Raw genomic sequence first — 27,944 nt, forward strand, 5'->3', positions numbered from 1 at the left:
ATGTAAGAGCAGATAAAGCGGTCATATGATGGGTGCTAAGCTGATCAACCCAGCACAGGATTACAAGGGAAATAGTAAAAAAAATGCACATCGTCTTTGGGTTGTATTGTGCCTCTTATATAACCTGAACAATTCTCTAAATTTATCAGACTGATGTGTGTCAATCATGATAATTGTAGTTCTTCAGCAAATCACACAATACATCAAACCCTTTATCTTCTTTGATTGTCAGAAAATCCCACATCTTCATGCAGAATAATAATAATAATAATAAAGTGATGAAATAAAGAGCTTCTGATGATATTTTCTCAGGTTGAACCCCCAAAGTATCATCATGTTGTGAACTCATTGTTTGGATATTTAAACAAAAGGTGGAATGTTAATTTTATCACCATGTACAGCTGTGTATCTGTGTTTTTGATTCAAAAATAAGACAAGATGATGCTTTAATAATGCTGGGAGATTTTGTTTTGAGCCAGATGTTGCTTATAAAACAAGATTGAAGAATTTGAAAGAATTATAAAATAAAGAGCTTCTTCTTAAATATTCTGTCGTAAATCCCCAAACTATTGTAATGTGTTGTTCATGTTAATTCTTTGATTAGATAATCAAACTGAAGATTTAACAGCAATTTGATTGCTACATACTGTTTTATATATGATTTTTAAAAAACAGAAATAAGATTAAACTTAATTAATCCAGAAGCAAATTCTTGTGCCAGATATTGCTCAGAAAACAGAAATTAGAAGAAAATAAGCACCTTATTAATCAGTAAGAGTTATAATGCTTTATGCTTACTGTAATTTATTTGAACAAGCTTACATTATCTTTTAGTTTCCTTCACTAGATAGATCTATAAATTGGTGAGGTGGCCTTTCCTACATAATCGGCGGCTTCACCACTGGTTTCATTTCATTTACAAATCAGTTCTGGCCATGACACCTCCCTCACTGTCCTCTCTTTTTCAAGCCGCCCATAACTCTTATCATACTAGTGAATACATCAAGCTCATCATTCCCAATACCTCAACTATTTTTGGTCGTAACTCCTTTTGCTTTGCAGCAGCGAACGACTGGAACACCTTAAAAACTTGACTCCTCTCACCACCTTCAAGCTTAAAATCCAACAGACTGTAGTTGACTGTTGTTCCTGCTGATCACACCGGATTTTACTTACATACTTATATATACACACACACTTTCTTACACCTCATGCACATCTTTTTCACTCACATGAATATGCCCCCATGCTTCTTACTTGTTCATTTTGTTCTATGTTATGTTTATGTGTCTATTTGTGTCTGTAATTTACATGTGTGTTGGCGCCTCTTGGCCAGGTCATGTTTGCAAATGAGAACTGGCTCTCAAGCATTTTTACCTGATAAAATAAAGGTCAAATAAAAAAGAAGCATGATCTTAGATTTCTGCCGACATCAGATATGTCAATATTTTCAAACTCAATTTACTCAGATGCTGATATATGCACGTATTCTTCCAAATGATCTCAAAACCTGTGACGTTTGACTAAGCTTTTTCATTGGTTGCCCTTTGTGCCTGACCTTTCGCCGGTCTGACTGTGTGTCTGTGAGCGGTCGCCCTGTAAACTAAAATATCTCGGTTTTAACTGCATTAAAACTGACATAACTGCTTTTTCTTCTATTTTTTAAGGAATGTTTATATCATATCTTTGTTATCGTACAGCCTTGTGGATCAGTTACTGTCACTGCCCGAATGGTTTGAGCATGTGACAAATAAAAATTCTTAATGTTTATGATTTTGATCTCTTTTTAAACTCATTTTTCAGTCTGAGCTGCTTTGCTACTGTAACCAACTAGACACTAGAGGCTCCTGTTTGAGACCTGAGCTACCAAGCTAGTCCACTATTTTCAATCTATAGCTTCACACGACACATTTTGTCTACCGTGGCCTGCATGTGAGACATTTAGGGGATGTTCTGTAAATTGTAGCTTCAGAAAACAACATGTGTTACAGTGTAAACGCTAAACTGCATGAATTTCTGTGTGCACATCAGTCCCACTGCTCCACCCACCACCACAAGTAAATTCTCACCTTGTGGGAAACACAGAGGTATGATAGAACAACCAACATTTTGGATTGCATTGATTGCATTCATACCTCTGTGTATGGGAACCGGAAGCAAATTTAATGCATCTAATGTTTTATTCAGTGTTAAAAGATGCAGCAAAAAAATGGGGTGCACTTAAATTATGTACCAGTGCACCTTAGTGAAAAATGTAGGCGCTCCAGTGCAACCACTGTAAAAGGGTTAGTCTGGAGCCCTGCTTCATTATCTGTTATCATAATGTCACACTGACAGGCGCTGGCTTTTCAAATGTGTGGCATTATCTGCCTGTCAGTGTTTATTTTGGTCTGATGGCAATGTTTCATTTCATAGATCAATACAGATGAGGATGCTGATACCATGATGCATCCCTGCTAAAAAGCTTTTCTAAGGCAGAAGTGGAAATTTCCTACAATTTTCTCTTAAAGTCACACTTTGGTCGTTGATTTAACCAGAGAACTCCTCTCTGTTTATCACAGTTACATAATCAGAAGGATCTGCGTCCCACCCTGCAATCTGACAGGATTGCTTCTTGAGTTTTGTAGAATGAAACCACTGTAGTCTGATTCTGTGTTTCAGTTTGTCAGCAGTGTGCTGCATACAAGGTGGAAATATTTTGGTATTAGTGTTGACTGCTTATTTCGCTCATGATGTGTCCAAAAACCAAACACGGACCTGGTAACAAGGTAAAACACTTGATTTTCACCAGAGGCGTTCCTTAAAATGTGCAAAAGAACAAGACAAAAACGGCGTCGCTGAAACTTGAGTTTACAAAGACAAACCTGCCTCCAAATGGGGAGTTTCTCTCATCTTTTTTTCTCTCTAAATGAAGATTCACTTGCATTATTCAGGTTCCAATGTCCTGTGGACATTCAGCAGGGCTTTACAGAAGAACTGTGTGTTTGTGGTGTTCACGGAGGCCGAATGCTTGACTGTGGTTTCCTTCGCTGATTTTATGGAGCTTCAAATGGGGTTAAATAACGAGGAAGTGGAGCAGAAAGAGAGGAAAGGCAACGTCAGGGAAGGAAGCATATGTGTGGGTTGCTTTCCAGCTTTTCTTTCTCTCCTGTAATGACGTTATAATTGGGCGGCTTCGGGGCTGAACTCTGCATGTTCTCATTATCTTTTCACTGAAAGCTCCTCCTGTTGGAGATCTTGTGCCGCATCACAACATTACAGGAGACATTTCCCTTCCTCTGTGTTTGCAGACAGTCAGGTACATAAACCTGCAACTGAAAGAAAGCTCTGTTTGATCACACATGGCTTTCAGTTTTGCAAGATTTCCAAACACAGAAAGAAACTGAGAGCTCCGTACGACATGCTGAGTAAAGGGTTTCACAAACTTCCCCGCATGTTTAACTGCATTGATCTAAGTAGACGTCTTCGCATTGTTCCCTGATTACAGTGCATCCTCCTCTCCGATCGGCTCCGAGCCACCAGGCTTTTCAGACATAATGACGTTATTCCTTTAAAGTAATTACTCCTCCATTACACCGAGAGTGGAATCAACATTTTTTATTCTGCACCCAATCTTTCACTAATGTGTTTTAACAGTCAGTTTATTGATCCTCCGAGGACAAAGAAAAGATTCACAATTATGCTTCTGTTGGCAGTAACTTCAACAAACGGCATCCTTCAGATTTATCCTCATAACAGTCTCTAAGATCCCTCGACCCAGCGTCTTCTTTATTACATTAAGGGTTTTGAAATACACAACTTTAATTGTTTGAGCACCAAAATCTATTTACAAAATGGCATCAGAGGTGACACAGTTTTCCCTTTTGAACAGTCAGCACGAAAATAACTGTGATGGTCAAACCTCCTCTTAGAGATGACTTCATTAGTCAGCAAGAAGCGTTACTACAAAGAAATCATTGTTCAAGTGAGGCAAAGTGCAGAACGTTGGCTGACGCAGAAATATAAGAAACTTAAAGAACGTAAATGTGACATTAAAATGTGAAATCTTGTAGTGAATTGCATCCTAATTCTAAAAAAATGTCTGGTTTGTTTGTGACAGTGTTTACTAGAGATCCAGGTGAGGTACACATTAAGTTTCCCCATAAATAAAGAGTGAAATCAGATTATTAACAAATTTACAAAGGTGCGTAACTTTGGGGGTTGCAGCCCTGCACAGATGTTTAGAAGCATCTGTGGTCGTTAGATCCAACGTCAAGTGTATATTCTGTACAGTATTTAACTCAAAGGAAGAACCAGGATCCAAGAACCAAGACTGGGTGTTTAAAGGGAAGGTTACAGTACTTGGACTAGTTTTGTGAGTATCAGATACTTCACTGACCTGAACTGTAAATACAAAGCACAGTGCTACAAAAGAAAAGTCGCAGTATGGTTATTTAAAGGACAAATGGAGAAATTGCAGAAATGTAGTGCAGTTAATGTATTGTACCAGAAAAGGAGTCACTTGAAAAGGCCATGAAGGCAGGTATAGGATGCTTCTGGATAAGTCTGTAGCACTTGGATAATTTAAAGGGATCAGAGGCAATGTGGCACAATGAACTAAAGTGTGCGTAAAGTGAAAGTGTAGAGGAAGTGGACACATTTGGAATTTCTCATCCTAACAAATATCAGTGATGTTGAACCAGGTGTACACCGAGCAGCCACAACGTTAAAACTACCAGCCTAAGAACCACACTTTCCACCAAAACAGCTCTATGGCATCGGGGTGTTGGCAGTGGATCCTTTGGGACCTCCATGGATCAGACTTATTCCAGCAGGTCCCACAGATGCTTGAGGGTATTTGGTCAATGTCTTTGGCTCTTGGTCGTGTTCCTCAGAATGTTCCTGAGCAGTTTTTTGCAGTGTGGTGGGATGCTGTGACATCCACATAAAGGCTAGTTTTGGAGCTGCAACAACTAATCCATTAGTTGTGTCTGTGAAGATTCTCAGTCATCCAGGTCATGGTTATTCTCGTAGCATAACCATAGCAACTGGATTTGCTTGAGTTCCTTGAAGACGTTCCACCTCTCATCCAAGAGGCTTCATCAGTTCTGACTGACTAGTTGGGAGATCCACATACTTATATCCTTTAGGCGCCATTAACACCTTAGTGAACTCAAGTGTATAAAGTGTATATATCTGGAACTCCCAATTCTATGAGAATAATCCATTAGTTGTTGAGTGTCAAATAAATCGCCAACTCATCAATTGCCTTCATTATATTTTTAAGTGGAAAAAAAAGTCTAAATCTTCTGATTCCAGCTTTTTAAATTAGATTATTTTCTGGTGTCTTTCTCAGTAAACTGCAGATCTTTTGGTTGTGGAAAAAACAAGACATTTATCATCAAAACACTGACATTATTCACAATTTCTAACACTTTATAGACTAAACAGCTAATCAGTTTACCAAGAAAGTATGACATTGAATACAATCGAGCCAAGGCTTCCCAGTAGATCGCTGCATGATAATGAGATGACCAATGTAATTCACCTGTCAGTGGTTTTAACGTTGTGGCCGATCGGTGTACACGATAAATCGTAAGAGTCTTCAAGGAAATCTTAATATTCACTATTTTTCATCTTCAAGGCTCTCTGCTCTGGCGTTTTGCGTCGTCGCTTCTTATGTCGTCTCCTGGTTGTGGCGTCGAAGCAGGTGACCATCATGACGTTGGCCTTGCAGAGGTTCACTCTGTTCTCCAGACCGGCCGTCACCACCTCAAGGGCCTCCAGGTGCTCCAGAGAGTCCACCTCGAACGTCTGCCACAGGTCGACTGGGGGACGGAAAACAAGGTAACACTTCACTTTATACACTGCTGTACAGCATTTGTTTCTTTTTTGTTGTGTGCAGATCATATTGCAGTAAACAGTGAAAACTAGCCACAGTGTGTCTGCACGGTGACACTGCACAAAACACAGAGACTCCTCACTTTCAAAACACGTTTCCAATTTGGCACAAATCCACCCAAATCATTATGGTATTATAAGACACTGCCATGCTCTTAGACTTGCTTTGCCAATAATACAGTTTGTTCATCTGACCACTTCCAGGTCAAATCCTACCTTCGATAACGGCACCACTTGTTTTATGTACGAAGCAAAAAACATTACATAGCGTGTACGAAGTCACGAACAGGGGTGAGGATGGGACTAACGGAAGATTCTGTGTCACTTTGGAGTCCTTTGTTCAGTTCTCACCATCGAAATTAACTGAATGAAAAATGTAGTTAAAACTTTAACAAAACATTTTTTTAGTTACTTTCCAAATGGATAATTTGTCGGTTAATGTAATTTCTAATTATCTGCATTTGAAATTTTGCTTGATGATTAAATTTTGGCACAAGCCTAAAAATTTTGTAATTTTTCTTTTAAACAACGGCAAATATTTGTTAAACAGTAATGACAGATTTAGCTGATTTATACACAGTAACAACAGTGTCATTTTAGAGTCAAATGTTGTAAAAGAACAAATTATTGTTTGTATTTTTAAAAAAACAGATTTTTGATATGGATATTACTTACAGTTTTTTTTACACTCAACATGTGAATTTACTTCTTTTTTTTTTCCTGTGGTTTTATGAGTTATTACCAGTAATTAAACAAAATGTGGAAAATCTGCAAAATGCCAGTTAGAAAAATGATTTACCATTTTTCACTTTTTCTTTCAAATAACGGGAAAATTTTAAATATAAAAATAATGATATTTTTTATGATTTACACACAGCAAAATAGTGTAATTTTATGGCCATACATTGTGAAAGAAAGAATAAAGAATTACTTGTAAAAATACAGATATTTGAAGTTGACATTTACAGTTTTTGCCTGTTTTTTTTGTTTGTTTGTTTTGTTTACAGACAATATTTTCTGTGATTTCACTAAGAAAACAGGGAAAATCTTTAAAACTGTTCTCTGCTCACTGTACAGTATATCTGTCACAACAAGCCAATGAAATAAAAACTTCACTGACACTCTTGGTTCCACTTGTCGGGCTCCAGCATGAGGTCGTGTTTGACCTCCTCCAGCTCTCTCCTCAGGTTGTTGTATTTGGCTCGGACCTCTGAGATCCTCTGCTGACGATGCTCCAAAAACTTCAGCTTGGCACTGAAGCATGCAGGCCCCTGACAACACAAACACACACACACACACACAAACACACACACATTTCACTACTTTTATTAACATTCATGTAGTACGTAATAACTCATTTTTTAAAAAAAAGAAGCTTGATTTAGGGCATCTTAAGCTTTGCGCAGAATAAAATGCTCCCCACTTGGAAAACAATCACCCAGTTTTTCTCTTGTTCTCATTAAAAATAAAAGTGTCTGGCGTCTGGGCTGCGACAGTGTTTGGTTTGAGGGTTTGTCTTCACACAGTCGTAAACACCATGTTAGGGCAGAGACAGCACCTCTGGGGAGTTAAATGAAACAGCTCTGTGGGCTACTCTCTGATTATACGAACCTTATTACACAGTCGGGACCATTTTAAAGGTCAGTACATGCACTTTATTTGAAGAGAAATAAAGATGAACTTCTAAATATAAAGGACAAGCGTTGCTGCAAAGCGAGGACTCGTATTTCAGTCATTCTCTCCTCCCAAAGGACAAAAAAATCCATAACACAAACACAAAAAGAGATACTTCAATTAAAACTCAAATCAATATGTGCATTTTCTTTTCAAATCTTATGTTTTTACCTACAGTGTGTTGTGTTTTTTTTTCTGCTTCTAGTGTACGTCTTTGTTCCCGGCTGCAGCACTGACCCAGTTTCCCCCCATGTGGTCATTAAAATTGCATCAAAGTTGCCGGGTTGGAGGCTGGAGGAGGCAGGGAGTCGTCTCCTGAGGCCAGACCTCTCGTCATGGGGACATGACGTCACCACACCCACCACAGGCACCGCGGTCTGCTCTCAGGCTTTATTTCAGCTGTGAATGCGAGGTGGAGTCTTTTTATTTTAGCTTTGCTTACTCACCCAGGGTCACTTCTTTAAGAACACTCTTCTTCAGCAGCGTGCTACTTCTGCTTGTATAATCTGATGGCTGTCCAGCACAACCGCAGGCTTTATTAGTGGCCACTACAGTAGTAGATTAGTAGATTACAGTCAGTGTCGGTCTTTAACTTACCCAAACAGATTCCTCCTTTGACTGACTGCACAGCAAACTGATGATCTACAACCTTTAGGCCACTGATGTGTTCACAAACTATGAGAAGAGGCCACGGCTGGGGCTCTGCTTGTATGAGTACAGCAAATTAAATTTTCTTCTCGTCACTTCTTATTTTTTACAGGCTACTTTATGAAGTTGAATTACCATAAAAAATAAAATAAAATATAACCCAGCGGTTAATCTTAATTTTTTTTTGCTACATACTGTTTCCCTGTTTCACTAAATTACAGATAACTAATACAATCTTTTTTTAAAAAGCATTTATTTACATGTTAACTGTAAAAACAAAGACAGGCAAAAACTGTAAATAATCTACACTAATTATTTTTTGCAAATGGTAATTTTTTCTTTCCCAAAATTTGCCTAATTTTTACCATTTTCAAATCAGAAAAAAACATTATTATTTTTACAAATATTTGCCAGTATTTGAACTAAAAATTCTGTATATTAAGAACTGAAAAATAGTAAAGAATTTTTAAAGTTATTTTGACAATTTTCTCTGTTTCTTCAAATTGTGAGATTGCCTTTTTCTTCGAGACATAGTAAAGAAAAGGAAAGAAGTATAATGGCCATATCATGTTTTACATTTGTGTAAAGCAAATATTTAAGTTGGCAAAACTAGAAACATGAAGTTGAGCTCTCTTAAAACTCAGTTGCTGCAATGCCCATTTAAAAGAACTCAAATGATTTAAGTGCAGCTCACCTAAACGGGTGGCATTGATTTTACTTCTTAACCTAAATTGGATTCATTAATTTAATTGTGTGTTACTAGTTGCTGCATTTAAGTTGCTCCAACATTTCTCTTTCTCAGCGTACAAGGTGATCCGTCTATTTTTACTAACTGAAAATTGTGTCCAAGATCCTTTTCGTCAGCTGGTTGCCCGCAGAGGTTGATAAAGGTCATATGTTACATGATGCCCTTTTGCCTCTTAAAAAAAAATCAAAATAAACGCAGCACCTGTTTGCCAGCACCTGCTCTTTTCTGCATCCTCTGCACATTGTCGATCTCATAGACCTTGATCTCGTAGGCCTCTGGGATTCCTCGATCCATCCAGCGAGATCGCAGACCGCTGGTGGAGCGCTTCAGGGTCGGAGGTGCATCGTGGGAAAGACGGCGCTGTTGAGTACCTACAGCAGGGAGAAGGTATAAATGCAGTGGAGTGTTATGTCTAATACTCTGTTTTCTGTCTGGATACTTTCTGACACATTTATTTTTAAAAAGATGGCAAATCAAACCATATTTAATGCAGAGTCACAATTCTGTTGACTTTAAATTTTGATTTTAAGTTTAGTTATTTAAAAATCAGCTTGAGAATTTAAACTTGCAGTGGTGCTGATGGATCAACATGATGGCTGCTGCTGCAAATAGAGTTCAGAAGACAATACAGTCGTACAGGCAAACCTACAGTAAGAATAAATTTGTATGGCAAATGAAGGCTTGTGTCCTTAACCGCCCTTCAACTGAAAAAAAAATAAAGAAAATTTGCTCGAGGACAAATGCAGCTTGCAGGGCTTCCAAGATTTAAGACAAAAGACATGATTTCTGTGACTCTTTCTGTGTTGACTCAGTTTGCCAGAACAGATATAGTACATAGTTTATGTCCTCCAACTGCAAATGAGGACGCTTTTAAAAAACTACAGATAGAATTTAATCACCCAGTTAACAGTAGATCACTTTGGGGGACTTTAAATTCATTAGCTCATCCATCACGAGCCTTTTGTTCTGTTTTTGTTGCTCCATTAGCAGCATCATTGCAATGTGTTTTCAACAAACATGCTTCCAGGGGTTTCTCAGGGTAAAATTCCATTAGCAAGGATTGTTCATATGCACACACCCGTCTTTATGAACGACTGTATCAGACAAACACTCACATTCATTCTCTGCATTTATGCTTCCATTAGTAAGTGCCGACACTGGGTTCATATATTAATGATGCTCCTTCTGACACAATCAGGCTTTTAATGCCAATGAGGAAACTGGGTCTGACTGCATTCTACAGATGTGTGTCATCTCTAATTAATGTCACATTAATATGTTATGTGGTCACATTACAAGCCGAAAACGTCATACTGGGACTGTCATTCATGTAAAGATGGTGTTAGTGGTTTGTTGTTGTTGTTGTTGTTGTTGTTGTTAGTGCAAGTTGCAGGTACTAGATGTTGTCTGGAGAAGGAATAATTTGGCTACTTTATGCAAAATTTCTCAAATGTAAACACCACTGTTTACATTTCATCTCAATTTTTATTTTTTTTAAATCTTTTTTTTTTTTTTAAAACAACAAAAAAAACTTGACTTTAATACTAGATTCAAATTTCCATCTAAATTGCATTCGATTACTGAATTGGATGAAATCTTGAAAATAGTTTGTTCTAAATTAGAAAAGAAATTAGATGAGATCAAATAATCCAATCCTTGGTTTTTACTTCGATCAAACCTTTGGTATGTTTTGTCTAAAAGCAGGATTAAATTTGCGATTCAGAAACTCAGGGTCATCCTGAACAGTGGGTTCAAGGTGAATTTCCAGAGCAAAACATGAAAACATTTTAAAATTGGTCAAAAAATATAACGTTTGTTGAGATGATGTTAGCAAAAAATTGCCCCCCAAATTAAACCCTAAGCAAAAAAAAAAAGTCATTTGCACGTGGATTGAAGGTTCTAATCTTTATAAAAAGTCCTCCAGTTCACTTCATTAAGGGGCCTGTAAATCCAGGTGTGTTACCTGTGTTGCCTCGTCTCCGGGATGATCGGCTGCTGCGAGCCACACTGAGCAGAGAGCCGCTCCTGTCGCTGACTGAGTCTCTGGTCGAGGTGCTGCTTCCTGTGGCTTCGCTGTCCCTCACCATGCTGTCGTAGCCGCTGCTCACCAAACTGTTCCTGTTAGAGAAGTACAGCGACGTCTTCCCCATCGCCGGTGGAAGATCCCCACTCAACACGCTGGTGGTGTCGCTGGCGTGTCCACTCATGTGATCCGGCATGCGGGGGGCCGTGACCTGGCTGTACGGGGAGGGGAGCGCGGCCGTTTGGTCCGGGCCTCCTGCTGCTGTCGGACTGGAGGCCCTTTCTTTAAGGAGGTCTGAGATCCGACCGTTGACAAACCCCTGGATGGCAGATTTTGTGGATGAACACGTGGAGCTCTGACTCGGGGTCCGACTGATGGAGTGATAAGACCGAGGAGGGGAGGAGGAGAAAAAGGAGGACGTCCGCTCAAAGCTAACCGACTTACTGTCTGGGGAAAGACTGGCGCTGCGGTTGATAGACTGCTGCAGGTTTTTGTGGGACATGCTGAGGTTCTTGATGCTTGGCGCAGACAGGCGACGCACTTTGGGGCCGGCCATTTTAAGTTTCCCAACAGCAGACAGTTTAGAATGCCTACCGGACTGAGCTACTGGGTTTTCAGAGGGGAAGAAGTGGTGACTCTGGTCAGAACGAGGATTTTTCCTTGGGCTTCTGCTGGCTCTTGGAAAGGTACAGTCTCGCTCATTATTGCCTTTATGACCTGCCTTACAAGCCCCTTCAATACTTCCCTTGGAGCTCCCCTTAGAGCTCATTGAAGTGTTGCTGCTGCCTCTTTGCAGAGTTGGGAAGTCTCTCGGGCTTCTCCCAAGTGAATTAGTCCTACTAACCAGCTGCTCCAGTTTGGCATTGAAAAGCCTGCCGCTCTCCTCGTTACCGGCTGTATTATCATGTTTCATTTTTTGACTTGAGATCTCAAACAAAGACCCGACACCCTTTCTGAGAGCACCACTGGAGTCCTGTTTGAATTCCGCTCCATGTTTTCTAGGAGAGGCAATATGGAGGCTGTGGTTTGCAGGGGAGTGCTGTCTGCCCTGCCTCCTCTCCAGAGTAACCCCGGGGCTACAAGGAGTGGATGATGTCACCCCCCTTGAGTCTCTGTGGTCGTCTAACATGTGAAAGCCAAGGTAGCCATCCTGGCGGTTGGCATTTTGCCAGCCTCGAGGTAAACTGCCTGTTTTAGAGGAAGCGAGGATGGTTTCGTGGCAACCAGGTGAAACACCAACTCCCCTGGGGGGATTCCCAACATGTCTGCAAACGACTTCTCCCCCCTCTGAGACCCTCGAAGTGGAATAAACATGCTCACCGTCTCTATGGTGTCGCTTGTCTGTATGTTTCTTTTCACACATTTTGCTTTCTGCAGGTTTGTTGCAGAAACTTAAATCTTCCAAGACAGTTGGGTTGTAAGAAATTTGGCTACAAGAAGAGTAACAAGCCTTGTCAGACTTTTCAACGTGTGTCCCGTTCTTCTTCTCAGGTACCTTCCTGCTTTCTGGATGTTTGACATTATTTCTTTTGAGCTCAGTTTCATGACGACTTTCTAATTCTTTGGCACCATCCAAATCACAGTCCACATCCATGTCAATCAACATGTGATTTATGAATGAAGGCAAGAACCCTTTTTCCCTTCTGTATTGATGTTGAGGCTTTTCATTGCTAGCCTTCGTGGCTTCAGGCTGAATATCTGAGCTTTTAGTTGCAGTGGAGGAAGCTGCAGCAGATTCTTCACTGACGTTACTGATTATCCTGATAGGTTGTGAGCTGGCAGAGCCTTCAGCCTGTGCCTGTGACTGGGCAGCATCTCTGATACAAATAATGTTTCCGCCTGTCCTCCCTCTGTCGTACGCTCCACTGATGGTCACCTCCTCCACCATAGAAAAGACAAGTTCATCTTGACCTTTTAGGTCCAGTGGCTGTTGAACAGTCACTGTAATAGTGGCTTTCATTTCCTTAATGTCCTCTTTGGGGCGATTGTGTAACACATCTCCAAGTATCACACTTTTAACCAAAGTGTTTGAAGACGAGCAGGAGGAGGAAGGAGATATGGGGGTGCTCTTGCCAACTGGTGAGGCCCTTTTGTCTGGTTTGAACCATTCAGCAGCTTCAGGACTTTCCTGTTTTCCTGAAGGCTGATGTGCAAGGGAACTGCCCTGAGCATCTGTATTAAAGCCCTGTGAAGAGAGCTCATCACCTGATTTGCAAGTTCCAGTTTTTGGAGGCTCAGAACGACCGGTCTTGTTGCGACTGAGAGTTTGATTCAGCAGCTCCTCACTGGAACTGGTTGCACTACACTCCTCACAGTCATACAAGCCTGAATCCTCTCTCTGAAAAGTGTCTCCAGGGAAAGCACCATCTGTTTGCTTTTCTCCTACAGAGGTCTGGCTGCAACCTGACCCTTGATTCAACAATGTTTGTGGTGGTTCGGATGCTCCAGCATCTGCCTGTTTCCCTGTTTCTTTCTGGGGTTGCGATTTAGTTGGGGTATTATTAAGAGATGCAGCTTTTGAGGAAGACTTGAGTATGTCCATGACCTCACTTCCATCAATACAACCCAAACGCTCTTGAAGTTCAGCAAAAGTGTCACATTTAAGACAGTCCCTCTCTGGCTGCTTCCTCTCTGTTTTTAAAGCTTCAATATGTCCCTGAACAGTGTCTTCTGTCTTCTTTTCTCCCTGCAGCTGAGGAATTCTCAGAAGCTCTTGAAGGAGAGCGGTGAACTCCGGGTCATCCAAATCAGCCTTGTTAGGATGCAAAGAAGGAATGATGGGCACAAACTCTGGTTGCACCTGCCTTGGGGCTGCTTTGGAGTGAACCAAACCATCGCAGTCTATTTGGATGACTGTGTCACAGGACTGGTCACTACTGGAACGTTCATCCAGTTCACCACGCAGCCGGAAAGGACGCATGTCAACATCAACCTCATCGGTGGAGTGAAACGCCCGCAGGGAGAAAGACTGAGGCCCTTTCTTGTCTTTGGTCAGACTCCTCCCATACGGAGAACATGAGGTGGATTGCTGTTGGATAAAAATGAATCATGTTACTACAGCTAGTACTGAACTGGCTCAAAATATCTATCGACAATCATTGGGGTGCAATGAAAGCAATCATATAAGACAGTGTCTGCCAGAAGTTTTAAACCAAAGAAAATTTTACTTTTCTTTATGTTAATCACCAATGTGATATATAGAATTGCACCTCTCTCTTCTAGCATTTCACGTGTCATTTCTACGTATTTTATGCTTCACACGTGTCATTTCACAGGGATTTCATGCCATGCGCACTAAGTTTAGTGTGGGGAACACATTTTTTAAAAAAGGTATTCGGCTAACATGCAAAATGGTGCGTTCAAACACAGCTTTTAATGGTACCAGGTTGTAATTTTATCGCCAGACTGATCACCACAATGCCATGTCAGCAACAGCAAAGGATCTGACTTCACCTGATTATTGCTGACTTTTTTGTTTGTTTCTTTTACCCAATCATAGTCATGTTGGATGGCACTAAGACCAGGATGGAGTGATGGTGTCCCAACAAAATAGCAGTTGCAGTAGAGGGGGACCTTGTTCACAAATATGCACTGTCATCAAAATGGCTAACTCATCAGAAAGAACCAAATTATATCTGTCTGACTGCATGACCCAAATCTTTGTCAAAACTTGTCATTTTCAGCATATGGGTTGCTGCTCAGAGGTTGTTTTTGTTGTTTCGGAAAGCAAAGGGAATTTTGAAGATGAAAAAATGTAGATAGCGGAAGAGTAGAAGATTATCACAAAAAATGCACAACAGAAGTTGTAGACTTTTACCTACAGTCAACACCTGGTGAGTCCATCTACCTTTATGTATTGGGACCTACACTGTGACACCATTCGAAGGTGGTAAATTTTGAAAAAAAAAAAAAAATCAGTACTGGATATGTACAGTACCTTTGTCCTCTTCTGTGTCCTGCGAATGCGAGAAGCCAGCTGGATGGTAGAGAAGGTCTCTTGAAGGTTTGCCAGTGAATCAGCAACTTGAGCGATCACTGCGGTGTGGCAATTTGCATGACCCAGTGATTCTCGAAGGAGCATGGTCAACTTACTGGCCCTGTGCAGAAACAGTACAAGTTGTCCAGCTGTCACAATCTTATGTGGTTTTTATTGTAGTTTTTGGCCTGTATAAATAGCCAAAACTCTACTATTTTAAGAAATCAAGTTCCAGTAACATTTTGGAGTTACATTCTTACTTGCTTGGGGTGGTTTTATGTCCACTTAGCAGAGACACAACAATCGGGCCCAGTTCAGCATGAGGAGGCTTATTTTTGTTAATCCCCCTCAAACCACTACACACATCTATCATGGTCAACTTAGTGGGGCCACGTGAACCTGAGAAAGGAAATCAGAGTAGAGGAGCGGGACAATGCAAAAAGAACCTCAATCACAAGATTTATAGTAAAGTGAAATGTATAAACAGTGATTTTTGAATTCAGTGGAAAATGCTTTTTTCACCAGGGACAAGCTGGTAGCTGAAAGTTTCATTACAACCTTTTCCGATGGTGCTGCTTTCTGTACGAGGAGGCTGGACGTGAAGAGTGAAGAACATTATGGAGCTGTGGGACAAGTACGTAACAAAGTCACTGTGTCGACGGGCTGCTATGGCCGCATCCAGGAGGGAAGCCGCCCGCTCAGCAGTGGGAGCCTTCACTCGGTTGTGGTTACGTAGCTGGAACAACAAGAAAAATGTATGTAGTAAATGTTTTTAATAAAATCTTTCAATTGATTTTCATCGTTTGCCAGTTTGCCAACTGCATGGTGCCCATAAAAACTATTCACCTCCCTTAGATGGTTTCCCCTTTAATTGCTTTTCAAAGGGGTTTCCTTAAGTTTTTTCAACAAAAACTTATGAAATACTCTTTTGTGTCAAAGTGAAAACAGATTTCTACAAAGTAAAGTCAATTTATTGAAAATGTAAAGTATAAAATTCAGGGAAGCCATAGGTGTCTTGGTGGCCTCCATCACTAGACTCTTTTACACGTTGACTCAGGACGACATCCTGCTCTAGGAATTTCATAATGATGAATTTAACTGTACTTCAAGGAATATTCACCCACTTGATCATTTTCTTGACTCATCCCCAGACTCTCAATAACCTTTTCACAGAATTGCTTGGAGTGTTTTTGTCTTCATGGTGTAGTTGTTGTCAGGAGTACTGATCCACCAGTGACTGGACCTTCAGATACAGGTGTCTTTATACCACAATCACTGAAGACACATTCACTATGTTCAGATAATCTCCATTTCACTAACTGGGTGACTTCTAACACCAGCTGACTGCTCCCGCGTTGAATTACTGTTTCACTTTAAAGGGGGTGAATACTTATTATTAATTTACATTTTCTATTTTTAGCAAATTGACCTTACTTTGGGAAAATCTGTTTCCACATGGACATTTTTTATCAAAAAATTATTGTCAAAAAAGCCAGACTTGGTTGGCCATGATTCAGCGTTGAAAGGCAATAAAAGGAGAAAACTTCCAAGACCGTTCTAGGCACTCTGTTTCTCAGTTGTCTATCACCATATATACAGATACACATAAACAGAACAAAAGATTTATGTAGCTTTGGCAGAGGTTTTCTCTGAGAGACTTTGACTGTTTCCTGTTGTGTAATAAATCACACCACTGAATGTTTAGGAATAATAGCTCCATTCAGCAGTAGGTGTAAGTGTTTACTTAAGCAACAGAGAATGACATACCTCCGCTAATGACCTGCTGGCTTGCAATTGACAAACAGCAGTGCGAGGGAGGAGAGAGCTGCACAATCATAATGTAATCAGATGTAATCTGTTATGCAGTCTAATAGGTTTCACTCACTACCGGCACCATCTTCTCCAGCACAGTGTGGACCATTATCCAAACTGACTGTCTAAATAAAAATTACCCTGAGAGATTTCCCAGTAATGTGTGCACGCTGTCTGGTTTGATGCTGTTAAAACTGCTGTAAAATAACATTTATTTGTCTGTTCATTCTCTAATAGAGTCTCTGATATATAGCCAACATACCTGCCAAAAAGATGTCACTACTCAGCAATAAAAACTTTCACCTTAGATCTATGCTTTCCAGATTTGAGAGTGTCTTATTTATGCTTACAAAGATTGAGTAGACTGTTCATAATCGTGACAGAGACAATAAGTCAACAACCGTTTCAGTGATGTTTATGCTCATCAGGGAATTCACCATGAATGTGGGTCACCAGACCACTGTGTGCTGAAAGAACTGAACAGAAATGTAACAATCCCCCTTTTCCCAGATATCAACATTTTTCCTTCTACCTGTATCCCATAGACTGGGTCGTCTTGGAGTCTAATCCGAGCCTTCGGGCTGTCCTGGATGCCGCCTGATGAGGGGACCACCTCCCCCAGCAGATCCCTCAGCGTATCCTCCTCCCCGCAGCACAGCTCTATGGCCGACACCGACACGGTCAGGTCGGTCCAGGTCTTCTCCCTGCGTCGCTCGATGGCGCTGTACAGCCAGGAGATGGCACAAGGAATCACCCCGAGCTTCTGGATGTTCTCACTGCTCCCCACCATGCTGGACCAGGAGCCTGATGGATGAACAGAGCACAGAGATGTACGTAAGCTCCGTTGATTACTACACAGCCGGTACATGTACATATACATGGCTTATAGACATATGCACACAGATATACAATTTGAGAAGCACAATTTCTGCAATATTTTTGTGCTGGGCCTATTTCAGTCCTAAAAACAACCTAAATGGTAAGGCATACTCTATAGTTTTATGCTTTTAAGTAGTAATGCTTTTAGTACAAATGTGAACATTTATAATTTGGGTCATTCCATCTCAAATCATTATATTTTTCAAACAATTTCCTCTTGATCATCTCTCGTTTGCCTGAAATCTTTATAGAAGACAATATAGATATTTATAAAAAATTATTATGAAATTTTAGCTTGATATATCAAATCATTTCTGAGATTTTTTCTTTTTTTAACTGCCTGTCAACCCACTTTGAGCACACTTTTCGCGCATTCATATTTGAGGCTATGTTTGAGCAACAAAGATAAAAACCTGAGACTTTCATGGGGTTTTTTCCACCATGATGTTGGTTCAGAATCGCCAATATCGTGGGTGAGTTTAAAAATGAAAAAAAAAAAAATGTGAGTCACCATGATAAGTCTTATCTTTGAGCTCACAGCAAAGAAACTGAAAATGCAAAACAGCCAGTGATAAATAAAGAGTTCATTAGATTCAAAGGAATCATCCAGTATGGGATGCAAGGTATTGCATCCTGGAAGTCGATGATTTCCAGAAATTGAATAAAATGTATATCTTGTAAAACTTGTAAATAAAATATTAATAAAAACAGTAATAATGTAAAATGGTATAATTTAACAATAACAGTTATGGTTATAAAATGGTTCTATTTAGGAAACTGCACAAAAAGCTTTTAGCTGCTTATTTGGTGACAAAGTAACAGGTACGCATAGTAGGGGTTGAGCCTTTGGGGTGTGGTGAGTATCTACCATTTATAGTTAGCCGTTCACATAGAGATGGGCATTTCATAGAGGGAGAAAACTAATATTTGCAAAACAAAATGTGCTTTCCATGCATATACTTGTAGAGGAATGCATATTTGTAAAGCAGTCTTGAAACATGGACATACATGGAAGCTGAGGTGCACTGGCACGAACGAAACGCAAAACAGGAACTCACAGTAATGCACAAATGAATGTCTTCATGGACCGGTGCCATATTGTGTCTCCGAGTGCACTTTTGCCCCACATTCGTTCTGAGTTATGGGCCTGTTTTACCCTCTCTTCGTCTTATCCAAACTCTAATTGAATGAGGATAAGAGAATTGGTTTACTCCAATTAAAGGCCGAGCTGCCTGCCGTTATTCAGAGAGAATAGTATTCTGTGGAGGAGATTGATATCCTCCTGGCTGTGGGCCACATGTAGTCTGTATTGGCCAACTAATTCAATCAGATTTACGGAGAGTGGCGTCATGTGAAAAAGCAGCTCCAAGGAGACCCTGTCCTTTATGTGTGCTTGTGTGTGTGCGCATGTACGTGTGTGTGTGTGTCTGTGTGCGTGCATGCACCAAAAATCTATTAAACCCCTTCACCAACGCTAAGTGCAGGGTTCCATCTCTCTAATAGCAACATATTACAGTCCATTTTGTTTACAGTCCCCTCTGAGCTCAGCGCTGCAGCAAAATAAAATAAAATATTTGTGTCTTTTTGTGATGTATGCCAATATTTCAGGCAATGGGAAGCTTTTAGAAAAGCACACGTGTTGTATAATTGATGAATAGGCTTTTATTTACAAAGTAACAGGTGAAAGATGAATGACGAAGAAGGAGGATGAAATGGCAACACTTTATCGTCGCTACTGTACAACAACAACAAAAAAAAACCTTACGAGATAAATGGAGCAGGAGAGAAAGCAAAAAGAGAAAGGAGCGGTTTATTAAGACTGATACAAGGACACAGAGAGAAAATGGAGTTTAAGTGATAAAGAAGAGGGTGAATGATAGAAGGAGTGGGACAAAGGAGCAGGAGCAGGAGGAGGGCCCCCAAGCATAGATGAAAGAGCCCCACTCTCATTTTAAGATTTTAACCCGTGGCCTCTTACAGCGTCCCATTACTCACCCACATCAGCACATCCCAAACCCAGAACACATCCATCGCTGCCGCTGAGCACACAGCGGATGACGTCAGCCAAGACGCCTGCACCCACCTCGGCCTGGTCAGGGAGAACAAAGGACAGCGAGCATCTTATGATTCATCTGAACAAGTGCATCCAATACAGCGAAAGAGGCGAAAGCAGAGGAGGAAGGCATACTGATTCTGCGGATTCCCTTGGGCTTATACTGTAAGCAGAGCTTGGAGAAAAGTTGAACGTAATTGATGGACTGTGTAATTGTGGCGGCTGTCCCGGTCCTATCAGTTTTCAGGTCATCAGACAGAAAGAGTGAACTAATCATGGTTTGCAGTGTACAGATGGGGAAAATATGCACTTAATACAAGAGAAAACACATGATGGGCCAGACTAATGCCACACCATCAAGCATCTGTCGATGTAAAACACATCCATTAAGACAGATTGGTATCAAGAGCACAAATAGAAACATTTGAAATCATAATAGCTGTCTGAACCCCAGCCGTTTCTGGCTGTTTTTCTTCTCCTGTCGCACTTTAACTCACTCTGGGCTAATTTTTTACTGCAATATTCAGTCCTGCACCTCTATTGAAACAGCACAACTACAGCTAGATGTCAAGAGAACTTAAAAAGATAAAAAATTAAAAAAAAAAAAAAAAAAAACCTTTAGTGCAGTAAAACATATTTATAATGCCAGAAATCACAAAAAAGGAAAAATGAAAGTTGAATCGTTTTGAATAATTATTTTACAAAAAGTGAAAATAAAGCTGGAATCCACATGTACTTGCAGTTTTTCCAAGTGCCCATAGATCTTACCATTACTGGAAAAAATGGTGACTCGCATACTATACATATTTTGCCATTTTAAAACTCAAGAAATTAAGCAATTTTTCACACTGCTGTGCACATCAGGTCTAGAACGATATTTCACCATGCTGAATGTATCATCCAACAACTTGTTCCTCTGTATGCTGTTTCTGAGCCGTGCTGCATTTATTTACTTGCTACAGCATGTTTCATTTTGCTTTTACTTTCTCTAATTTGTTACCATACTTGCAGACAAGTTTTGGGGTTCACAGAGTTAAATTATGTGCAACAAGAACCAAACCTGGCTTGACTCTTGAGGATAGGCAGCGTCAAAGTTGAAGGTCTTCAGAAGACCTTTGCTGTCCCTGCCCAGAGTCATTGTGGTGAATGGTTGGCTTTTGGTGACTGGCTCCATTATGGTGACTCTCTTCTTGGATGGGTCAATCCACAGAACAGGTGGTTGGCCTTGGCCCTGTGACAGCGTTGGGCTCACCCTCAGCACGACTTTGACCTGCATACCAATGGAAAAAAGAACCATGTTGAGATTTATGTCTGGAGAGGTCAAATTGGAGCCTAGTAACTTTAAACCTTAAGCCTAATGTCAACATTTATGTGCTTCAGTACATTCAGTTATGACCAAAACACAAAAATCCCATCAGTCTCAGCTGTAGTTTGCTTAGTTTATAAACTGTATGCAGTCTGTGGTTTGGTGTAAATTATCAAATGTTATAATGGTGGCATTGGAACATACCTACTATGGTATCAGCATATTAGCATTGTCACTGTGAGTTTGGTTGCACGTAGACATTAGTTAAAAGTACCATTGTGGGAAATACAACTTCACAGAGCTGCTACTTGCTGTAGAGCAGCCTTGAATACATGTGGATTTTTATTGGTATGGTTTAACACAGTATATACAATATAAAACTGAGGGGGATGCACCTGTGACTACTGAAACAAAACTGAGTACACCTGTGATTTCCAATTAGCCTAATTGAATGAACATGGTTATACAGTGACACCACAATTTTGTCAGACTTGGCCCAGGGGTTATCAACGGAAATCAGAGTTTGTGTGATGACTCAGACAGTGGGAAGGACAGTGCATAAAGATAGTTTTCATGGACGGCATCCAAGAATAACACCCTTGGTTGCTCTTCAACACAAAAATGTACAATCAAAATTCTCTAAAGGACTTTAAAAGAAGCTTGATTAATAATAAAACACATTCTTTGGTCAGATGAGGCCAAGATGAATTTGTTCATCTCAGATGGGGTCCAGAATGTTTGGTGTGCTTCTGGCCAGTATAGCCACAGTGAATGCATAGTCCCAACAGTGAAGCACAGAGGTAGAAGTGTAATGAAGGGGCTGCATGAGAACAAAATGTTTTGGAGAGATGGCATTTATAGATGGCACCATGACTGTCTGTGGTTATATCAAGATACTGGCTGAGAAGATGACTCAAAGTCTGCAAACGTTTGGTAAAAGAGGAATATTCCAACATGATAATGATCCAAAGCTCACTGACAAAATCCCACAAGAGTGTCTAAAGATGAAAAAGTTAAAAGTGGCCTGGCCAAGTATGTTGCCAGACATTAGAACATCTTTAGGTTCCTTTAAAGAGAAAGCCAGATCAGCACAAAGACCAGCTGAAAAGGAATTTGGTGCAAAACTGGCATCTCTGTTGTCAAAAATAAAAGATGACATACAAAGTTTTGAAAAATTAAATATCTGAATCCTAGTAATGGAGTGTGTACTAACTTTTGTTCCTTCTGTAGGCCCTGTATTTTACACAGGTTGAATTAAAATCAAATGTCCAAATTAGAAGTAATCTAATTACTGCAAACTCATAAGGTGAATCATTTGACATTTAAGTGCCATTACACTTGTTGTAATGCAATTCATGTGTTATGCAAAAAAATCAGTTAAAACTGCAAATGCAATGCTGTCACTAGCATTCTGCTTGCTTACTAGTGCACCAGTTTAATGCAAAGTCATCCAGTGGGCAGCTACAGGTGGAGGGAGCACGTTAAATGTCTTTTACAAGGGTTGTTGAGTGAAGATTGAGCTGCACTATTGCATTTAGCCCAGTGTACAGGCTGTATACATACAGTACACATATATATACAGGAAAGGTCCAAACACTTTAAACTACTCTGACCCACCAGAAGAGAAAAGTCCATTACTTATTAAATGCATGCAGTGACAATAGGTGTTCCACTTTTACTGAGCAACATGTATGTAACTGATTCGTGACCCCTTCATTTCAGAACGCAAGAAGCAAAAATGTAACTTTAACTTTTGAAAATAAATCCCAGCAGCAAAAGGAAACTTATGAAAAAACAATGAGTTTCAGAACAGCTAGGTATAAAAATATCTTCATATTAAATTCAGCGAGTTTTACCCCTCACAGAGTCCTCGCATCCCGAAATCTGAGAACACCGCATCAAGTGAGGAAACTATACGGTGTTACTGCTATTTATATGTTCGTTTTAAAAAAGTAGCTGGTTTAAGACCTTATGTTTACCAGAACAGGGGGCTTAACTCTGGAGTCTGGCATCAAATATAACTGCAAAAGAGCGCAAGAATAGTCAGACTTGTGCTCTGAGCCCCTGCTGCTCACCAGTGGGAGGCTGAGATACTATTTTATTCATTGTAGATTGTGAGAATCTTTGACTGGAAAAGAGAAAACCTTGGCAGAACAAAGTGGTAAATGTCAAAAAGGATTAAGATGGAGCTTAAGGATGGTGAGCTAATGATGGTGTACTTTGCTGACATCACTTCAGTGAGGCAGCCTTGTACCCTTTTGGTGATGTGTCCTTTTGTTTTATAGTTATCAGCTGATTTGTAAAAACAGACAATCTTAATGAGCTGACAGTCAAGAAGAAAAATGTTGAATTGAAACAAAAACGTAATTTCTTTAGGCTGCAGCAGACCACATGATTCAGTTAGTGCAGCTACTACACATGCTCTTACAACTGCATGAGTATGCATACCTCCTGCTACATTTCCGCATGTCGTGACATTAATTCCTTAATGCAGTTCTCTACGGGAAGTCTGAGATTTAGAGGCTTTAAGGTATTAAATTAAGTTAGATACTGACTCGGACCACCATTTAACACGGCTCACAGGTCTTAGTCTGCAGAAAGACAAGGCAACATGTACCTCACAGAACACAACAATAAGCCCTGTTTAGGTTTATAAGCCAATTATGAAATAATACCCATCCAGAATTTAGGTCTGCAAGACGGCAAGCTGCACCATGACACCCAATCGAATGTGGTTTGCTTGAAATTGCACAGCGCTGCATTACACCACGATGACATCATCCCGTATCGACTGATTTTGAAAACCCAAAAGCCATATTCCATCTGCCACATGATAACTTCCTGGTGTCTGTGAAGGATTTTTAACCCTCCTCTCCTCATAATTTTAATACCTTACGCAAGAAGTGGCTCCCTAACCCTATTGAACATGTGTCAAACTCTATTTATGACGATTAAATTATTCACGAGCCCCATTTGCAAGCAGAGAAAATCCTCCTGCGCTCTCACACACATGCATATTTTTGCACGCAGATGCACACAGCGCTGAGTGCTCGGGCAGGTGTGGCTGGCGATGGGGTCTATCTGAGCCTTTATCTGTAACTCTAGACTAAACCCAAGAGTCCATCTATGAAACAAGGGGAGGGCAGGCAGCCATATTGATCCCCCCCAGTTTCTCTCCCGAAGGAGGCGAGGAGAAGGGAGGGGAGGAACAAGATGGAGACATTAGCACCACATTACAGTGTATCGTGAAGGAGGAGTGATATAGGATCTCCTCCAAATTGACTGTGATCTCTTTACTGTGCAACACGGGTGGTAAAAACACGTCCAAGGCGGTGTTTGTGGGAAAGGATGGCTGTATAGTCTATCTAAGATACGCCTCCAATACAGACATATTCTATATATTTACACAGTGTAGGGTTAATATATTAAAAATTCAACATAGCACAATATGCCTTTCATCACTGAGAATCAATTGTTGATACTATGTCGTCATTACTTCTGATGACAGACTCCTCAACATGGATGATACCCAATTTCTAGAGAGATGTTTTGCCTTTTTTAATATTTTTTTTCACTTCTCTTTGCTGGAGGGCTTCTGTTGCTCTACCTTTCTCTTCAAAATACCCCAAAGGTGTTCTGTTGGATTCTTGCCAGGTCATACTTTCCACTTTTTTCTTCTTTAGGAGGTCTTGTGGAATTTTTTGGCAGTCTGCCGTGGATCGTTATCATGCCGAAATATTCCTTTTCTGCCAAACTTCTGCAGACCGGGACTCATCTTGTCAGCCAGTATTTTAGTATATTCATAGTGCCATCTACAAATGTTAACTTCCCAAAACCTTTTGCACTCATGTAGTCCAAAATCATCACACTCCCACCTCCGTGCTTCACTGTCAGGACCCTGCATTAACTGTGGTAGACCTGATTCACACCAAACCGAACAAATTCATCTGGCTGACTGACGAAAGTGCTCTGAATACTCATCAAGCTGCTTTTCATGTCCTGAAGCAAAGTTTCATTTCACAGTTTTGCGCTGTAGAGCAACCAAGGGTGTTATTCTTGGATGCCGTCCATGGAAGATGGCATCATAAAACATCCTTCACACTGTCTGAGCCGTAACAGAAACTCTGATTTTCACTGATAACCCCTGTGCCAAGTCTGAAACACCCGCCCGTCTGCTCTTCAGAGTTAGATTGGGAAAGTAGTTCACTGTCTGCGGCATCGACCACTGCAGCCCTGATTAGTGGTACTCAATCCATATCTCCTGATTACTGCTGCAACTGTGTTTTGGCTGATTTTAGTTGAGGTCACAGATCTTACTGTATCCTTCTCCATCTTTGGGAAGTCTCACAGTAAGGTTTCTAAGTTTTATGCGAGCCACGTGGAACCATGATGCAGACATGCAGATAGACACATCCCTTACGACCAAAACCGAGAAAGCTGTGGTCATCTTAGAACCCTGTACATGCAATAAGGCTGATTAGAAATCCAAGGTGGACTCAGTTTTGCCCCAGTGATCGCAGGATTCACTTTTTTTTACATTAACTTTTTAAAGTATTTGTATTTGATTGTTCATAAGAGGAGATAATTGACTTGTCAAGTTAGAAATCATCTAATTATTGACAGGTGATACCATTTGAAATAATGTGGCATTTAGTCAATATTGCACAGGGGTTGTATACTGTTCAGATTTGCTCAGGTACTGCACGAGTCTCCATAAAATGTGTGTCTTCTGATATTACATGAAAGCAACTGTTATTGGTAGAAAACTTTTATAGTTTCCATTTGAATTCATGTAGGAATGTGGAAGGTCTGTTTATACTTTAAAGCACAGAGTAGAGGATCTGTGTTGTATTTTAGTAGAGCTGGAGAGTAGCAGATAATTGCTGCACTTCTAAACAAACTGCACCTGAACCAAATGCTGTAAAACCGATAAGTCTGCATCTTTATGTGATAGAATTTGACATCCACCTTGCCAACATTGGGTGAGTCTTTGGTTCTCGTGGCAGCTTGCAGCAGGCAGGAGGGGACGGGTGGTGGGTTTTTCTGGATGATCTCCCTGAAGCAGGTGGAGAAATGAGAGGGAGCTGGATCAGAAGCCTGGCCCTTCTTCCTCAGCGTCAGGTTGAGCTTCTCGGCTGCCCTACGGGGAAGGAGGGAGATGGCATGTCACATCACTGAAACTCATGGTGGAGCCAGTATAGACATTTTTTATACACAATGCTTATTTCTTCTGATACATAGACGGGTCACGAATGAAAAGGAAAAACCAACATAAAGTGTGTGAGGAAGGTGCTGTTCCACAATGTAAGACTAGAACAGCTTCAGGGCATGATGGCATTGATTCTCCAAGTCTATAGAACGCTACTGGTGGGAAAGAACAACATTTTTCCAAAAGATATTCCCTGATTTAGTGTTTTGATCATGACATTGGACCCATATTTGTCATAGGTGTTCACTTGGGTTGAGATCTGTTGTCTGGAAACGCTATAGCGCACGGTTCACATGATTTTCGTCAACCCATTCATTCACCACTCATGTCTTATGGATGGAGGCATTATCATCTTACGATAGAGGGGAAATGTTTCATCGAAGGGTAAAGGTGATCACTCAGTACAGCTGAACCGTATTGATTTACAGTGACCCTTCCCTCTAAGTGAACAGGTGGACCTTGCCAGTAAAATATCCCCCACGCCCAGTCCTTTCACTATTTGTTCCGCTTTTTCCTTTCATTTGTCACACAGAAATCTTTATCTACCTGGCCAAAAAGGACATCGCAGCAGTGTTGGCAATGTTCACCACCCTGGAGATGTGAGGGATCTTTGAGTTCGTCTGCACAGTCCCGGCGTCACCACAGCTCAGCGCGGCATCATCTGCAGCCTGCCGGGGGGGAGAAAGCTCATTATAAAAATCCAAATCTGTAATTGCACTCCAGCACCCACTCCAAAAGGGGCTATTATCACGGGAATTACTGTGGGGAGGAAACATGGGGTGTGTGTAAGTAGGGCATCCGCACTGAGAGGACACTGGGTTAAGCATATACCATTAGTCATATCACGGATGTAGCGAGCTGCATTCGGAGTGCGAGAAATGGCTTGTGAAGGATGTAATGACTGCTGTCTGAGTTTAGAGGATGACTCAAGAGCTGAAGAGGAGCTGTAAACGTACTGCAGCTGATACATACAGACACACAGCGTCAGTCAAGCATCCTTATGTAAAGATGCTCCAGTGCTTACGCAGCTCCAAAGCGTGTGTTTGGCGCTCATTCATAACTGAACTGTGTGTGTGTGTGTCTGTGTGTGTGTGTGAGCTGTTCAGCATGAGTCTTTTGCAGCTCAGCATGGAGTCACCGAGTCTCGCTGCAGGCCTCAGAGCCAACATCTTTGTGTTCGGCTCTCAGGCTCCAGGTCTCATCAGCGTCTCAGCCCCGTTCTTGAGGCAAAATAACAACGTCGACTCGGTTTTTCTTTAATAACATCCAGCCGTAAAGTGCCAATTAGTGCCAGAGGAGATCTGCAGTAGTGGTTTGGAATCATACTCGGAGAAGGTAATATGGATCATGTTTAGATACTTCCCTGCCCCTCCTGTTTTCTTCTTTGTGACTCATATCTTCTGTAATAACCCTTTTTTTTTTTTAACATATATCTTTCTCTCTAACTTCTCTCTGTTTATTCTCATATGCTCTTTCATTTGCTTTTTCCTCTCCTCCCCCACCCTCCATCCTGTCGTCCTGCTTCCCATCTACACACTTAATTTCCCTTTTCTCTTCTTCCTTTTCATCTCCTTACTCTTCCACTTTCACTTGTCTTTTTTTCACCTCGGCCGCATTAAACCCCGTATTGATCGGCTCTCAAACTGGACCCGCCTGGCTAATTTCTTATACAGTCTTGCACAACACAGAATGGTTTCATTTGAATAACATGTTGGATTGTTACTGTTACATTAAAT

The 27,944-nt window shown here is 40.8% G+C and overlaps 1 protein-coding gene across 1 annotated transcript; it reads right to left on the reverse strand.

Moving 5' to 3' along the window:
• Window positions 1-5,595: 5,595 nt before the first annotated feature.
• Window positions 5,596-26,894, reverse strand: LOC103373901 (kinesin-like protein KIF26B; the record flags this gene model as incomplete). Its single annotated transcript, XM_008303907.1, has 12 exons — window positions 5,596-5,807; window positions 7,001-7,151; window positions 9,152-9,321; window positions 10,914-14,001; window positions 14,911-15,070; window positions 15,210-15,348; window positions 15,508-15,685; window positions 17,294-17,565; window positions 19,636-19,729; window positions 20,754-20,963; window positions 25,968-26,139; window positions 26,755-26,894. Coding segments are annotated over 12 exons (4,986 nt in total), but the record flags the coding sequence as incomplete, so codon positions are not given.
• Between the last annotated feature and the right edge of the window lie 1,050 nt (window positions 26,895-27,944).

This window comes from Stegastes partitus, unplaced genomic scaffold, assembly GCF_000690725.1.
Source record: "Stegastes partitus isolate 25-593 unplaced genomic scaffold, Stegastes_partitus-1.0.2 Scaffold2095, whole genome shotgun sequence".
In the NCBI taxonomy this organism is placed as follows: domain Eukaryota; kingdom Metazoa; phylum Chordata; class Actinopteri; family Pomacentridae; genus Stegastes; species Stegastes partitus.